This window comes from Trachinotus anak, unplaced genomic scaffold (genome assembly GCF_046630095.1).
Source record: "Trachinotus anak isolate AG129_WGS33_773 ecotype Australia unplaced genomic scaffold, CSIRO_AGI_Tana_v1 ptg000016l, whole genome shotgun sequence".
In the NCBI taxonomy this organism is placed as follows: Eukaryota; Metazoa; Chordata; class Actinopteri; order Carangiformes; family Carangidae; genus Trachinotus; species Trachinotus anak.
The window spans coordinates 12875087-12892652 of record NW_027273867.1 but is presented as its reverse complement, the minus strand read 5'-3'; the positions used below and the strand labels follow the sequence as shown (position 1 = coordinate 12892652).

General features: G+C 41.8%; 1 protein-coding gene across 5 annotated transcripts; it reads left to right on the top strand.

Annotated features, from left to right (window-relative positions):
* The first annotated feature begins 304 nt into the window (after nt 1-304).
* On the top strand, nt 305-17175 carry yrk (Yes-related kinase). 5 transcript variants are annotated; one of them, XM_071499244.1, is made up of 13 exons: nt 305-459; nt 6717-6760; nt 7666-7929; nt 8476-8578; nt 9326-9424; nt 9622-9725; nt 9885-10034; nt 12002-12157; nt 12847-13026; nt 13892-13968; nt 14066-14219; nt 14404-14535; nt 15828-17175. In XM_071499244.1, the coding sequence occupies exons 3-13, from the start codon at nt 7689-7691 to the stop codon at nt 16034-16036; spliced, it is 1605 nt and encodes a 534-aa protein (XP_071355345.1). In that variant the 5' UTR covers nt 305-459; nt 6717-6760; nt 7666-7688; the 3' UTR covers nt 16037-17175. The 5 variants fall into 5 exon arrangements, with proteins under 5 accessions (XP_071355345.1, XP_071355341.1, XP_071355342.1 ...); XM_071499240.1 differs by lacking the exon at nt 12002-12157 and adding an exon at nt 11237-11401 and having other exon boundaries at nt 348-459; XM_071499239.1 differs by lacking the exons at nt 305-459; nt 12002-12157 and adding exons at nt 693-967; nt 11237-11401.
* The last annotated feature ends 391 nt before the right edge of the window (nt 17176-17566 follow it).

Sequence of the window (17566 nt, the reverse complement as noted above, 5' to 3'; positions counted from 1 at the left end):
GGCTATTTCTCCGAAGTTACATTGACACACCACAAGATGGAGACAAAGGCTTTAAATAATCTCAGTCACTGTAGTTTATCAAGTCGGTTTAGGCTTCAAGATGACTTGAAATAGTGAGTACATCTGTTTTCTGGACTCAGCTGCTGAATGTGCATGATCTGGTGGCGACGCCTTATCTATCCGTTTTCAAAGTAATGGCATGAGATAAGGAAAAAAAAAAAAAAAGTGACGCGCCACTAAAGCCACAAAAAGAGAAGCCTCATCCTCTAAGTCTGTTTCTTTCTGCTCACTTCATCTTTGTGCGCGGATGTCGCGCCTCAGTCGGTCTTCCTGTAGTTCACACCAGGGAATGAGCGCGTCGCACCTCACCCCTGCAGCTGCGCCGGAGCCCGACGCCGCCTCTCCCCCAGCCTGCGGCCGCAGCGCCTCCACGTTGGCCTGAAGTCGGCTGCTTTTCTCGTAAGCTCACAGCAACAGCTTCAACTTTTAGGTCAGAAACGCGGGGAATTATTTTTTTAAAGCCAAGAGAAAAAAAAAAAAGAAAAAAAAATCTCCTGTTGGTCTGATGAAGAGGCTCAGGAAGGTGTTTGCTGTGGGATGTGGGAAGTTCCTCTATTTTAACGGGCTGATGTGTTAGATTCAGTCTCCGCAGATGAACGCGGGGTGTCCCCATTTCTAAAAAAAAAAAAAACTATTACTCAAATCATTTATCACTTGTTTAACGTAGCAGGTGTTTTTTTTTTTGTTTTTTTTTTTTTTTTTTAAACTGCCCACTGGGCGCGCGCACTCGTCTGGGTGGACCTTAACGCGCACGTGAAGTGGGTCCGGACGAGAGGCGCGCGCTCACCGGGCGTGTTTTTTTTTTTTTTACCCCCGCGGCTCCGCAGCAGCAGCGTCCGGTCACCGCCGACTCTCACCTCCGTCCTCTGCGCCACCGACTCCGGGAGAACGACGGGCTCTGCGCCGGGTAGGTCCGACGCGTTTATTACCGCACATGCCGCGGATTAAATGAACCGCGTCGTTGATTAGAAGATGTTTTGTTGTTGTAGAGGAGCTTGGGCTTCACCAGCAGCTGTGAGGATCCCACTTCGGACACGATAGGATCCGTGGAACATCATGAGTTAGTTTTATTTCATCGATTATTACGCGTATTTGTTCATTTTAACTTTGTCCCTGTTGACATTGCTCTGTGTTGGCGGAGGAAGTCTCTGAAAGACTAAGAACAAGTTGCTGAGCAGTTTGATAACTTAGTAGGTAAAAGAACAGTGAGAGAAAAAAGTCCCCTCTGTCCATCTTTAAAAGGAAAAAGTCAGAATTCTGTTGAGTTTGGGGTTGTGAAAATTGGGTAACTCTGGAGTGCTCACTGTTAAATAAAAGGAAGTTTGGGTTCATTGCCTGTGAGAAGTTTAACAAGTGCAGCCACCGGTCACTCCATTCTTCTGCTTTACAGATACCACAGAGGATGATATTTAGAAATCTAACTGCATTGAAAGAGTGGAATTTACCAGAGACTTTAGACACAAATCCTCTCATGTGGGATGTCTTCCAACGAAAGAGCTTCTAGTTTTAGACAAGGTTTATCAGTTTTAGTAGAATAGTAAGCGTTAAATCAAAAAAACGTCAAAGTGTCAAACAATAACTACCTGGATTTGTGGAAAACACTGTCTGCATCATCTGGGATCAACTGGACATTTCTATCTTAAGTGTACTGCACATCTGTCATTTTTTTTGATAGATAAATTGCCAGAATGGTCAATCATGGCTAAACACCATCTGTCTGTCAGTTTATATATATATTTTTTTTCTTCAGAAGCAGCATATTCCTTTAGTAAATGACTGTGATTGATTTAGCAAGACGCCTACAGGAAACCACCTTGAGGAAAAGGCAGAGCCGCATGTTTCCTTAACATGTCCATCTATCTAAGGTGTTTCTGTGGCCTTAACATGGTCTGATAGGTGCAGGTAGTTATTCCCTGACAATGATAGCTGGGCGTCCAAACCTTTGTTTCACACCACTGAAAAAGTTCTCGTTGGTCTGCGGGAAAGAGTTGTCGTGGAATTTTGAGGGTCGGATGGGGAAAAGCGCGATTAGACGGTCCAAGGCCATACTTCATCACTTCCTGTTTCTTTACGAGGTCAGTTCCTGTCTTTAGCTTCGGGGTTAGGCAGGAAGGAAGGGGGTGTGGATATATTTTTTAGTTGGGGGGGGGGGGGGGTCAGAAATGGACGTTACATTCTTCACAAAGCGCTCCCAGTACTACCTGATATTAGCACCCTTGGGCACCGCCGGGTGGAGGGCGTCAGCTGGATGTTGATGAGGAAGTCTGAGGAAGCCTCTTCTTCATTTTGACCCCATAGAAAAAGGCCGTGAGGCCCGAATGCTTAAGAAACAAGATCCGACTTTAATCTCAGTAACTAACTTCTTGTAAATGTTCATGTATGCTTTCCAATAAGCCACCTTAGTCCTCTGTATCAAAAGGAAGTGATGACTTCATGTGGAAACAGGACGTCCCAATGACCGAGACACCTTACTTTTCCATTGCCCCCCCCCAACACCAGTGCCGTCTCCCTCTCCTTTTTGTTCGAGTGTGTGTAACATAACTCTGTGAGTATGTGTTATGCGTGTGAGGGTTCGGTGACAGCCTGCTTCCCATTGTCCTATCATTCCTGTCCCACTCATACTCTGCATCCTGTTGGGCTTCCTGCTAACAAGGGAGAGAGTCAGAGAGAAAGGGAGGTAAGAAAAGAGCCGGAGAAACACGAAAAGAGGAGGAGGAGGAGGATTGGAGAAAGTCTGAGCTGAGGACAGAAGTGGTGTAAAAGTTCTAAAACTCCACAGATCTGAACAGCTGTGTGTGTGTTGCCCTGTGTTCCCATGGTGAGCCCCCCCGCTGGGAGCAGCTTATCTGCAGTCCACCGTGCAGGAAAGGGTGTGTCATCTGGATTTGAATGTTTGCGTGTGTGACGATGGAGGGTGATGCTATTGTGATTTCATAAGAGTGCATGCATGCTAATGCCTTGTGAATCAGAATTTATTTGAATCAGAATTTATATATATATATATATATATATATATATATATATATGCATATAAATGCATGATGGTCCAATAATTTAATAGTATGAAGGGGGCCATTTTGCATAAGGAGTACTTAGGGAAGTTTAAGGACATTTAGTTGATAATGCTTCTTTACTTTTACTTAATGTGGGCGGCGGGACTTTTAATGGAGACTTTCTGGAGACAGTCTTTGAATTGCGAAATTGTCTGTTGTGTTCTTATCACAAACCATTGCCACACTTCTCCCCACCAGAGGAAGCAGCTTTGTTTCATGAAGTAATGTAATTACTTTGCTATGTATTGGCAGTTTCTGGCAAAAGACAGTCAGCTGTCAGTCAGTGATGTGGAGTTCAGGTCTGAACCAGATTAACACAGGAAATGCAATTTTGTCTGTGGTAGTAGCAAAAACATTTTTTGTGGTGTTAACTATTAGGAAGCAGAGGCAATCTTTAATGACAGTTGTACCATTTAGAAATACTGTATCATCTTGTGACACCATATACAGGTGTTGCAACTGGTGAAAGGCAGTGTGTCTGACTGAAGAGCCTTTTTAATGTCCACCTTAAGTTCTTAATGATTTTACACTGACTAAGAGGAATCTCCTCCTACAACTACATTTCCAAAATCAATCATGGTGTGTTTGCCTTGCTAGTGTATCTTGTTTTCATCACTTGGTTTCATGAGGTGGAGGAACTCAGGCTGTTTTTAAATTTCTCTGGTGTGACCACTTAAGCAGTGCTGACTCTTTTTATACACACCTAAAAGCACCAATAAGAGTTCAGTTTGACTGTGCAACCCCCACTTTACCATCTATCATCACTACCGCACACCCACACACTCACCTACACACACACATACACACACACACACACACACTTTGCTCTACTACCTCAAACGTTTTTGGCAGATTAAAAAAAAAACAAAACAAATTTTTGTCACAAAGCACAAATGAGGAAACACACACACACACACACACTCACACTTGTATGTGTTTAGTTCTGCATGTCGATAGGTTATATACCAGTATGTAGGTGCACAATTGCATGACTGGCATCTGTGTGCGCACTTGCTTGTTAAAGCCTTTGTCCAGTGGGCTGAGTGTTGTGCCGTGTATGTAACTTTAGGAATGAATAGTGTTTCATGATGGTGTTTCTTTTATGTGAAAACAACTCAGCTTATTAGGTGGTGCTTGTTAATTATCATAGCTTCTGTTATGTGCAGAGAGGAAGACAGATGAGAAGTAAACAGGAACCTAACAGAGAAAAATGACTGTACGGCTGCTCCATTGACATTCCCAAGTGTGTGTGTGTGTGTGTGTGTGTGTGTGTGTGTGTGTGTGAGAGAATACATATCCCTGATATTGTGCCAATCCTGTCTGTGGTCGTCTGCCAATCTTAGAAGAGCTGTGAAAGGGCAGCAGCAACATGAAGATGAAAGAGAGGGGGCCTCTGTTACGTCCTCTGTCACTTCTCCTTTCTGTGGTTCATCAGAAAGAGAAAGAAGTTACCAGTTGAAAGGGGAATAGATGGAGTATGACAAGTTATTGTTGGAGAGGTGTGGGCCAGGAGGAGTAGAGAAAAACAGCAATAGAGAGGAAGGTGTGTGTGTGTGTGTTTGTGGCACTGCAGCTGCTTGGTGTGTGTGTGGATGGACTCTGTCCTCAGTTTCCAGGAAAAGGGGGGAGCCATCAGAGGGGTGGACAGGAAACTCTAACAGGGCTAACTTCCTGCAGCTCTCCTGATGGTTGACCCGATAGTGAGTGAGTGTGTGCGTGCATGCGTGCATACTTGTGCACACGTACAATTTCTGCATATTTTACTCTGTGTGAGCAATAGACCTTTTCAGGCTCGTAACAGCTTTTGTTGCTTTATAGATTGAGATGAATTTCGGGGAATTTGTTGTGCGGATTGGACAAATCTGGCACCGTTCTTCGGGAGTTTTTCATAATGAACATGAATTACTTTTGTTTTTTTGTCGCTTGCTGCCATAACCTGTATTGTTCTTCCTGTGTGTGACTTCCTTCACATTCCTCAGTAGGTGGGGAGGCTGCAGTCTGGAGTTTAGTCATTTTGAAAAGTTGCCAGTTTGAATCCTAGGGCCACACGACAGTCCTACAATAAATCCTACCTTCATGAAGGTTACAAGGTTGAAGGTTGAAACTTCTAGGGAGGTGTTGATTCACCTGTACTGTCATCTTGGAGGCTGTAGTTAGCAGTACTGTTGAACTGTATTACATTATGCTGAGAGGTGTTTCCGATATTTTGTCCTCCCATTTTGATCAATGAGGGTAGCCTAAATATTAGAAACTCAAAAATTCAAATTCAGAGTAAATGATCAGGATTTTTAATGGGTTCTTCCCTGATCCATGTCCCATCCTTCCACGAAGTTTGGTGCCAAGCGGTTCAGTACTTTCTGTGTAATCCTGCTGAGAAATAAACAGACAGAAAACACAACTGTGTTGGCCTATATTGTCTGACAAAAAGTCCAAAACCCCAAACATTTTCAGTTTAATAGCACATTAAAAAAGAAAAGTAGCAGATTCTTAAGATTTAAAGGTTGAAGTAAAGCATTTTGGCATTTTTGCCTGGGAAAATAGTTAGCTGCTCTAGTTGGATCAACACCTTTCAGAAACTTTACAACTCTCATGAAGGTAGGATTCGCTGCAGCAATGTTATATCTGCATCATTTTAATTTAATATAATAAATGAGCTGGTCTTTGTTACCTTTGTTAAGAGCCAAGCTAGCTGTTTCCTACTGTTTCCAGTCCTTGCGCTAAGCTAAGCTAAGCTAAGCTAAGCTAACTGCCTGCTGGATGTAGCTTCATAGTTTGTATACAGACATGAGAGTGGTATAAATCTTCATCTAATGCTCTGCCAGGGAGTATTTCCCCAAAAGTCAAACATTTGTTTCAAGCAAGGTGTACACATAAGTTGTCGATTGCTGCAACAAAGAACGGCCTTGAGCAAGGCACTTCAGGTTTTCCTGAAGGTTATCCTGAAGCTATGTTAAAAAAAACAAGCACTCATGTCGCTGAGGAAAGCTTGCGTTGATGACACAGGCATCTAATCTTTTACCGTCTTTGCTGTATGTTATCTCCTCTCGATATTGGCACCAGCTTTTGCTTTGTCACACAACCTATGAAACAGTGCGGTTCGTTCAAAACTGGAAGTCAGGATTGCATATATGTGTGCACATCGACACAATTATCTTTGTGAAACACATTTCACATCGTCAGTGGCTGTCACTTTGTTTCAGTCACCCCTGTCCAGTTATGGTATTTACAGGACTTCTTCACCTCAAACCTAAACAGCTGCGCACATTCATATTGAGTCAGACACACACACGCACACGCTCACTCACTGACACACATACACACTGTTGACCACAGAGAATGAGTGAGTACCCCTCTTCAAACTGCACGGCAAAAAGGGAAGTGGCTAACCTCACATCTCTCTCTGCCTTTCCTTATATCGAGCTGTCTCTGACTCTCCTTTCACATGTCTCTTTATTCACGCTTTACCGCTCTTGAGCCTTTCTCTCACATTCTCCGTCACCTTTTTCCTCTCCGGTTCTCTGCCACTCATCCTCCCTTTGCCCTGCTCTCTCGTGCCACCCCTTGTCACTCACCTCCTGCCTCTCTTTCCCTTTTTTTTTTCAGTGGCGATGGTGATTGACAGGTGATCTGACAGAGGAAGACATCAGGTGAGAAAAAAGTTAAAAGTTAGTTAGCACCAACCACTCTTCCCTCTCTGCCTTCCTCTGCTCGAGGGAAGTTGAGTTTTTATTTAAGGTTTGCCACTTCTCTCTTCATAGTTCTCTTTAGGCGTCGACCCCTGTATGTTGTTGATGTGTGTTGCTTTCACTTTCTACCAGCTGGTGTTTGAAGTCTTAGGTTTCACTCACAAAGACTGGAATCGATTACTTACAGTAATGTAATGATGTAATGATGTATTTCTTTTGTCGATTCTTGTGATAATCTACAAGATTCTTGTTTTTCCTCTTAATTTTATTGATAAGTAATGATACTGTAATAAATTAACTCATAAAGTAATTAATGTAATATAAAGGGAAGTTAACACACACAGTGTACTGTGTCTTTGGTGGCTTGGGCTTGAGTCTTTAACACTTTAACAGACAAACTGGAGTTGTGTATTTGAAAGGTGTGGGTGTTTATCAGGCAGGAAGGGTCATATAACAGATGTTATCAAGTTGCATTTTGGGAAATGTAGGATCTGTTGTGTTTGGGGCATTTCACATACCAGGGACTAAAAGTTAGGGTATCTTGGCCTCTGCTTCTTTGATTTTGACGACTATTTTTATGGAGGTGAAATACTAAATCAATGGAGTGACCCTTTAAACAAACTTTGAAGTTTGGATGTGGATATTGCCTGTTATTATTATTCTAAACAAATCTAAAGAAACTGTGGTTGTCTCTGTAAACAAGCATGTTGTTGTTATGGATTATTATACATATACCGGGTTAAAAAAAAGGCTTTGTATGAGCTGCATAAAGATTGAATCTCAAGTTCACAGCATCAAGCGTCAAAAAAGACAAAGAGAATCTTGAAAAAGTCGCATCTGTTACTTCAACTCTCCTCCTTTCATAGACGCTGTCTCTGTGCTGGTTATTATGGGGTGTGCCTGTTGCAAGCAGAAGAAGTCCGCCAAAGCAGCAGCAGCAGCAACAACAGCAGCAGTAGACGTTACAGATCTGTCTCCTAGCAACGCAGATGGAGGGTTGTCTGCGGCTTTGACTCAGGGCCGTTACTGTCCCGACCCCACTCAGACCATCCCAGACTTCAACAAGGGCTTCTCATGCGGCACCATCTTCCCCAACACCAACACACACCAACGGCCTGGAGGCATAACAAGTAGGACTCTGTGTGTGTGTTTGTGTAAATATGTGTGTGTGTATGTGACACCCCCCCCCAACAACAAAACTAAACTTTATATAAACATGTAGGGACCACATTAAACTTGTATTGCTCCAACATATTTGAAACCATTTAACCTCAGTTTCCTCATATTGCACACTGTCTGACAGTATAACACATATTCTGTGTTATCTTCTCACATTGAAGATGTATGATGTTCACGTATTCAAACCCAAGACTATATATATATATATTTTATAGCTGCACAATTGATAGATGTCTTGTGAATCTTTTTATGAACACTCTTTCCAAAATTCAGCTGGATATGTTTGTGCCTTTGGAAACACTGGGATCTCCACTGGATTTTAAAATAATGTTCTGTGGATTTTAACAATGTTTGACTGAGTCTGAAATGACTAATTCACCATCAGGTTTGCTGCTTGTTAAACAGTTAAAGCAGTAAAATGACCCCAGAAGATTGCTGAAGTTCAGAGGTATTAAGACTGTTTGTTTCCGTGTGTCCTTGTGTGAACACGTGTGCAGGTGGTGGAGTCACTCTCTTTATAGCTCTGTATGACTATGACGCACGCACTGAAGATGACCTCACTTTCCAGAAAGGAGAGAAATTTCAGATCATTAACAATACGTGAGTATATATGAGTGCAAAAATCACACAAACTTTAGTGTGTTTTAGTCGCATTAAACATTTTGTTAAGGGAAAAGCTGCCCTGATAGGCCTGCAATAAAAAATCTGACATTATGCATTGAGAGGTGAGAAATGAACGTTAACTATATGTGATCAGTGGCAAATGTGTTAAATGAGATCAGCTATGACTCTCAAAAGGTAATTAATTTTGTTTCCACACATTAAATGCCACGGATTGCAATTAAATGGCATCCATTAACACGGCGAACTGTCAGAGGTTCCAACTGCTGCTAATGATGTTGACAAGCTTATACTCCTGAAAAATGTTCTTGTCATACTCTGGAAATCTAAAATAACTTTGAATGATGATGTTTAAATTTGGCTTTGCTGCCAGGTTCCTCCCTAATGTCTTCCTGCCAAGTTCACGCATACGCTCATTATCGTCTTTCTCATCTATATACCTTTTAGTCCTCTCTTTAGTTTGATGTAGATCTGCTTGATGAAAAAATCTGCTTTGTTGTATCACTTAAGAGAATATATAATTTGGAAGTGAGACTGGTGACACTTAAAAGCACTATTTTTACATATTTGCACTTAAAGAGGAATAAATAATGAATTATATGCTATAGTGTTTTTATTTGATTTCACTGATTCAAAATTCAAAAATCAAATGAATTTCATAAATGTGAACTATGAACTGTATTGCATCTCTACAAGCAAAGTGCTGTTTTGTGTGGGATTTGGCAGAGAGGGCGACTGGTGGGAGGCTCGATCTTTGGACACTGGCAACTCAGGTTACATCCCCTCCAACTATGTAGCTCCTGTTGACTCCATACAGGCTGAAGAGTGAGAAAACACACACACACACACAAACACACAGACACACACACAAAGAGAGTCGTGACAGCTACATATGCTGCACTACAAGTAATGATAGTTTAAGTTGAAACATTTTCTCAGTGATTGACATAAAATTTGAGGGCAAAGGTTGCATGAATTGTTCTATTGCTGTGGTGACCTATGTGTTGTTGTCATGGTTACAGGTGGTATTTTGGGAAGATGGGGAGGAAGGATGCGGAGAGACAGCTGCTGGGCCATGGCAACCAGAGGGGAACTTTTCTCATACGAGAGAGCGAGACCACTAAGGGTAAAGAGACCACGCATACACTCTCTTTTAATACAGCCTTAGTGCTCTAAATATATAAAAGCTTTTATTTTTTCTCTCTTTCTATCTCTCACTCCTACCCTGCTCTGTGCTTTTTTGTCCTCACCTTCCCTCCCTTGTTCCCCTCCCATCTCTTTCCAGGTGCTTACTCTCTGTCTATTCGTGACTGGGACGACAACAAGGGAGACCACGTAAAGCATTACAAGATCCGGAAACTAGACAATGGTGGCTACTACATCACCACAAGATCACAGTTTGACACTGTCCAGCAGCTGGTAGAGCACTACACAGGTGACACACATAAACACCTTCACTCACTCATCTTCTTTTTTCTGCCTTTCCGTCAGAGTGCGGAAATGTTATTTATATAAGAATAGTTATTTCAACAAAGTATCTTCATGTTGCAAAGCTCCTGTTTCCATGGAATTAGTCTTAAAAATCCTCAGTCTTTGCTTACTCATTCACTAAGTAATTTAAATCTGTGTTGCTCTGTTTCTACTTGATTGATAATGACCATTATTACCAGTGGTGCAAAGTAAGTACATTATCTCAAGCACTGTTCATAAACACATTGTTGTTGTACTTTTTCTTACTTGCATAGTTTCATTTGATGCCACATTATTCTTCTACTCTACTTCCTTTTTTGACATCTGAAGTTAGCACGCAGATTAAGATTTTACTTAAAAAGCGCATGATCAGTTTATTGAAAAAAACCTTCATTGATATAGGTGAAACAACCAGCTACACCATTATAACGCTGCTTATATGTTACTGCCTCAGAAATTATAATCCACTTATGCAACACTGATACAAGCTAAAAGTCTGAGAGGTTGCTACTGAGTGCTTTTACTTGTGATACTTTAATTACATTTTGCTGGGATTACATTTGTGCTTTAACTTAAATAAGATTTGAAATCAGAGCCTTTATTTGTATTTTTACTTTTCACATTTCATCCCTTTTACTTCAGTGAAGGATTTGCATACTTCTTCCACCACTGACTGTTAGTGACCTTTTAAGCTTGGTGCTGAGCTTGTGTTAAAAAAAAAAAAAAAAAAAAAAAAAAAAAAAAAAGAGCAGGGTTCACACCCTCCACTTCCTCTGCTCTCTGTCGGTGTAAATCTGCCCCCTAGTGGCTTGTGCTCATATAACGAACACTCTGAAGTGTGTGCACTTTTCATGACTCGCTCCTCATGAGCAACCTGAGAGTCCTGGGCGCATGATGTTTTTTCTTACCAGCTGTATGGATGGTCCCTGTGTTGTCTTCTTTTGTATCTGTACATGATGTCGCTGCTGCACAGAATATGTGTTTATGTCTGTTTTGCTGAAATTTCCTTGCGTGTTTGCATTTTATTTTTGGTTTACTTGTCAGCTGCATAAGTCGCATAAGCAACCTGTCTTGTTCTTTCTTTATCTCTGCATTTGCTCTGTTTTCTTTTCCTCTTGTTTCCTTTTTTCTTTGCCTGTCTGCTTGTCTCTCTTCTCGCTCTCTCAGAGAGAGCGGCGGGACTGTGCTGCCGTTTGATTGGCAGCTGTAAACGGGGCATGCCTAAGCTGGCTGACTTATCAGTGAAGACCAAGGATATGTGGGAGATTCCCCGCGAATCCCTCCAGCTGATTAAGAAACTGGGCAACGGCCAGTTTGGAGAAGTCTGGATGGGTAGGACTATGTTGCAGGGGTGGGAGGGTAACAGCAGGAACACACCTGGATAAAGAAGTGCTAAAACAGGAGCAGTTACATATTATATATTTAAGTCTTGGTTGTGTTCAGTCGACACAAACATCAGTAAATATTTCCATTGTGAAGACACAAACAGACACTCTGTAAAGCCCTGTTTATCTGTCTGTGTCTGCTTATACCTGCAACAAATATGTGGATTGGACCACATGCGTTCAGTCTGGACCAGTTTTTGATTGAAAGCCTTGCAGTGGAGCAAATCCTTGAAAAATCCCTGTATGTGATAACAATTACACAGAGGCAGCTGTTAATGAATGAAAATTATAGTGAAAGGTGTTTCATATCCAGGTTTGCAGAGCTGTTCCTCTCCTCCCCTGTTTTTGCATGTGCATGTTTCATCATCTCACCTCACCTCTTTGTCACCCCCCCACCCCCCACCCATTTTTCTCCCATCTTCCTTTCCACCAATTACTACACATTTTTTCTCCCATTCTCCATCACCCACTCCTCCCATACTCCCACTCTTTCATTTCTTTTTCCTACATCTCCACCCTCCTTGGCTCCATTCTCCTCCACCATTAGGCTCTAATGATGGGCTGTGCTATTACCTGACCAAGCCCTGTCTCAACTCCACCCCGCTCACCATGGGTCTTGGTCGGGACGCCTGGGAGGTGCCCAGGGAAACGCTGTCATTGCAAAAGAAGCTGGGACAGGGCTGTTTCGGGGACGTGTGGATGGGTGAGACTGACGCCCTCTACAGGCTCAGAGGGAAAACTGTCTGTTCAGCATCGCCGTCTGTAGTGTCTGTTGTTGTCCTGTTGCAAAGATTGTTGGTAATGCTGGCTGTGGCTGGCCATTTATGTCAGTGTGTGCAAGCAAAGTTTGTTTTTCCCAATAAATAGCATATTAGCAGGAATTCCCACAGGATGTATTAACAATTACGCGTACGACCCGTCTCTTATTGAAGCCGTCATACAGTTTCCCTGACTAAATCCCAGTGTGTTGGGTTTCTGAGCCGTGCAGAGTTTCTTCCTGAAGCAGGTCAGGTGCTGCTGGTGTCGATGTAAGACCAGTAAACCTCCCTCTCTCCTAACATCACCCTGTCTCACGTCATGCATGCTCTCCAACATTACAATCATTTGCATGCACCAGGAATTTCACCACCTGTGTGTCAATGACAGCATGCATATTGTGTGTTTTTGACATAAATCTATATGTGTGGGTGCATGTGTCCTCATATATGTAACATGGCTGCCTATATACAGTGGATGGCTGTATATACTGTTCAGTTTATACAGCCATCCACTTGTCAATATGCCAAAAAATTGGTGCGCTCATGCAGTATGTCTGTGTGTGTGTGTGTGTGTGTGTGTGTGTGTGTGTCCATGGTCTGTGTGTGCATTAACATCCCCTTGTCTGTATGCCAGGCATGTGGAACGGCACCACCAAGGTAGCAGTGAAGACTCTGAAGCCAGGAACCATGTCCCCCGAGGCCTTCCTGGAGGAGGCTCAAATCATGAAGAGACTTCGCCATGACAAGCTGGTGCAGCTCTATGCCGTCGTTTCTGAGGAGCCTATCTACATTATCACTGAGTTCATGAGCCAAGGTATCAGGCTGTGACATCCTGTAGACACAGTATGAATCCCTGCTGTTAGGTGGAAACCTCACTGTTGATAAGAGTATTGAGAGAGATCATACCAACACCAAGGTTGCACAGTCTCAGACACAGGATGAGAATAATAAATATTTAATAGAAACAAAATATAATACTAAATAACAATAAAATATGTTTTGACTTTTTTAAAAATCTGCTTTTGGATTCTATTAAAATCATGGGACATATGGTACATTTCTTTAAGTTAGTGTCATAGTTCATGAGAAGATAAAGAATTTTTGTAATTAGAAAAAAAGGGAAAAAGAATCCTGGATCTGCACCTGGATCTGGACCTGCACCAAAAATTACTCACTTGTTACTTGGCTCCTATCCTGACTTTCAACCATTTTAGAAAATGACATCCTGCTCAGTTCCAAACAGACAAACAAACTAACAGGCATGAACATAAACATTAAAAACTTTACATTGCACATTTAAAATTTGGCAGATGGTTGGTGCAGTGATCAGGAAGACTTCTCATTTATTGAAAGTTCAAGCCCCCTTGCCTCCTTGCTGGCAAAACACTGAATTCCCACCAGTCTTCCTTCCTTGGGGCATGACCTTTGGAAAATGATTCCTTCAATATTCAATAAAGAAAAACAGAAAAGTCAGAATTAAGATGTGTTAAGAAAACTAAAATATTTAACATAATGTGTCAGTGTGTATGAATTTACAAGCACCTGTATAGTTAGACTTTGGTTAAAAATACACAATGTACTCTCTATACAGTCAAGTGTCGCACATGGCAGCAGATGAGGTGACCATAGAGAGCGTATGGAGCCTGTCATGATGCCACAGTCTAACTTTTTTTTTTCAGGAAGTTTGCTGGACTTCTTAAAAGATGGAGAGGGGCAAAGCCTGAAGCTGCCTCAGCTGGTGGACATGGCTGCACAGGTGAGTTAGAGTCACACACAAACACACACCGACTGACTAAAAGTAAGCATGTACTCCTGCCACAGAGCTGAGCTCTTCCTGTCTCTCTGTGCCTCAGATTGCAGCTGGAATGGCGTACATCGAGAGGATGAACTACATCCATCGTGACCTGCGAGCAGCAAACATCCTTGTTGGAGACAATCTGGTGTGCAAGATTGCTGACTTTGGCCTGGCGAGGCTCATTGAGGACAACGAGTACACAGCTAGACAAGGTAACAGCATGTGATATTAAGTGAGCGTGTGTGTGTGTGAGAATGAGAGAGACCGAGGAAGAGAGCCATGCTTACACAATGCGATGATTAAGAATGTCTGCCTCTGCCTCCATGCCTATATTTTTATACATAACATATCCTAATTATATGATTGTGCATCTTCACTGCGTTGCCATGGTTTCAGGGGCGAAGTTCCCCATCAAGTGGACGGCTCCAGAAGCTGCGCTGTATGGACGCTTTACCATCAAGTCAGATGTCTGGAGCTTCGGCATCCTACTAACTGAACTCATCACTAAGGGACGTGTGCCATACCCAGGTACTAGATGATCCCTGTTTGTTCAGTATGTTTTAATTTCACAAGCGGTAACAGGTTCATCGTCACTGGCAGTGGAAATCCTCCAGGATTAGATTATTTTTTATCTTTATTCTTATACAGGAACAATCTGGAAAAGTAGTAGCAGATGAATGTGGAGCGGTGGAGAGTTTACTTTAGTTTTCACTGGTGGTCACTCAGGGGCAACACTTGAGACTTTATGGTTTAAGTGCCTTTGTCAACAGTGCATTGAAAGTATATGGAGTTTGGGGGGGGGTGAACATTTCAACAACCTGCCACCCTGCTGTGCAAGGCTGTGTGCAGAGCTTCCCCTTTCCTCAACCAAATATTCCTCTTTTTTAGGTAATACTTCAATAGTTTTTAACAGCTATTGCTTGCAAAATGTTATTGATACATTGACGCCTGAAATTACTGGTTTAAAAGAAATGGATTGAGAAATAATAATTTGGGGTTTTTATGTTAAACTTCAGTTGGATGTTTCTTTTACTGCAGACATTTGACATTTTGAACAATTGCCTGTTATGATGTAATAATAAAACTTTATTTAATGAGGAAAAAAGCATAACTGAGATTAAAGATCTCTTTTACATGAGTGCCATGTTCAACATAGCACCATCTTATAATATTAGGCAGACATATAATGAATTAGATCAAATATGACAGGAATAATCAAAGATCACAACTCACAGAAGATCAGAAGAGTAATGTAAGTTTCATCAAAAAGCAGTAATAAATAAACCCCAACAAAGAATATAAAAGCAAATGTGTAGTCGATTAAAATTCTTAAATAGAAATACACGACATTGGTAAATAAAATCCTATATAACAGATAACACTGATGATCAGGATTGTTGCCTGTTTGTGGCTGTATTTCCGTGAAGCCCTTGAAGATGTTGCTGTGTGTGCTTATGAGCCTTGACCCTGTACACTTTGTCGCACATTTCTTATAAAGTTATTTGAAATTCAAAGCCCTTTATAATGCAGTTATTATACATATTCTACAGATGGTTTATGGTTTATTATTTCTTGAGATCAGAGGTATGTTTTCTTCTTCAACCATATTGTGATGTATTCCAGATTTTTATGCTGTATTTTTAAGAACAGAAAACCGAGTGTGATAAAATCATTGTATTATATTGTGTTATATACTGTTTTGATCATATCTGGGCATTTTACTTTATTCTGTGTGTGTGTTGTTTAATCCAACACTTTTTCTCTGAACCCTCTCCGCCTCCCCTGCGTCCACATCCCCCCTCCCTCCTCAACCCCTTTAGGCATGAACAACCGTGAGGTGCTGGAGCAAGTGGAGAGGGGCTACAGGATGCCCTGCGCCCCGGGCTGCCCTGCCTCGCTCCATGAACTGATGCTGCAGTGCTGGAGGCGGGAGGCCGATGAGAGGCACACTTTCGAGTACCTGCAGTCCTTCCTGGAGGACTACTTCACCGCCACAGAGCCGCAGTACCAGCCCGGAGAAAACCTGTGACCGCACCCGTGTAGGACAGACATGGAGCGATAAATGGACAAACAGGGGCAGACACATATACAGTGACAGGCATGTTGTAGTGCATGTACATGCTGTCATTGTATTTGTTGCTCACATACTGTACATGGATACACACGCAACACACACACATATACATATCATTGCCTTGTGTAATTGTTTAAAGACAGTGTCCTCCCTTTGGTCACTGATCGCTGCAGCCCATTTAGGACAGATCAGTCAACCATGTTGAAGAGCAGAGTCGGAGCTCTGCTGGTCAGGCCTTGCAGTAATGTTGCTTTACTCTGTAACCATGACAACAAGGAACTGAAAGAAGATGTAGATGGTTGTGCTGAGGTGGGGGAAGTCGAGTTGGTACATGATCTGTTCAGCTACCATACAGTAAATGTTGATTTCTCTCTCTGAGAACAGTGTTGTAGCAGATTAACTGTCACCTGAGATAGATACTGTATGTTATTATGGAAATGAAAGCAGGTGCAACAGGTTATAACTACAGCTGGAATACTGTATTTGAAAAAATGTCCGAATGAACCTCATGAACCTGTGAGGTAGCTGGATAGCTTATGTACTGACCTGGGCACTCCTGTGTAAGCTTTAAGAAGACTGATGCTCCTCCAGTAACTGAGCAAAGGTCTGTTTTAAAGCTTGTCATGTTATTTACATAAAATGGCTTTTAACCTGATCCCAGATCCATGTCCATGTCCTGACAAGGAGAACTGGTTTCAAAATTCACACCAACATGTGCCTTAAAGTGGTCAAATGAGGGGCTGTTTTAGATTTTAAGTACCTTTAATACTATGTTAGCAAAGCCTGAGAGATGGTTAGGAATGCTCTTTGTTTGTCTGATCATTTGTATGACAATTTTGTATGAACTGTCTCTTCTGTTGTTTTAATTTAACTCAGATACATCTGTGCATCACAAAGACTTCTATAACTAGTTAACATGTATACAGCGCTCATCCTTTGGGAGGGCAGGGTGAAATGTTACACATAAAGGGAAAGATTATTGTCAGTGGAGAGATAAGAGTTTCATTGTATTTTCTTGACAAAAATATAACCTTTATGTTGAAATTACCCTGTCATGTTATTTTAATAAAGATCAGATATCTTTTCCAAGTTAAGACATGTCTCTAATTTTGTGTATTTGCACATGTATGCAGTTTCAGCACAAAGACAGGTACCATCACAAAAGATACAAATATGTAGGGATGAAAGGTCATCTTCTTCAGTCTGCCTTAAAATATTCTGAGGCTGACGTGAGCATTTCTATGTTTTATTCTTCAAGCAAAATGTCATATTCTTGTATTATACGTTTTACTACATTAAATTGGGGGGGGGGGGGGGGGTTCATAAAAGTGGAGTTCATCAAAAAATAAAATCCTCAGCCAATTTAGTGCATCTGTGTGGGTTTAAATATAAAATATCGCATGATTTTAGTGTTATTGGTATCCCAGACAACAATCTTCTGTCTTCCCACTCTTCCTCTCCCTGCGTGTCTCGCTCCCTTCACTG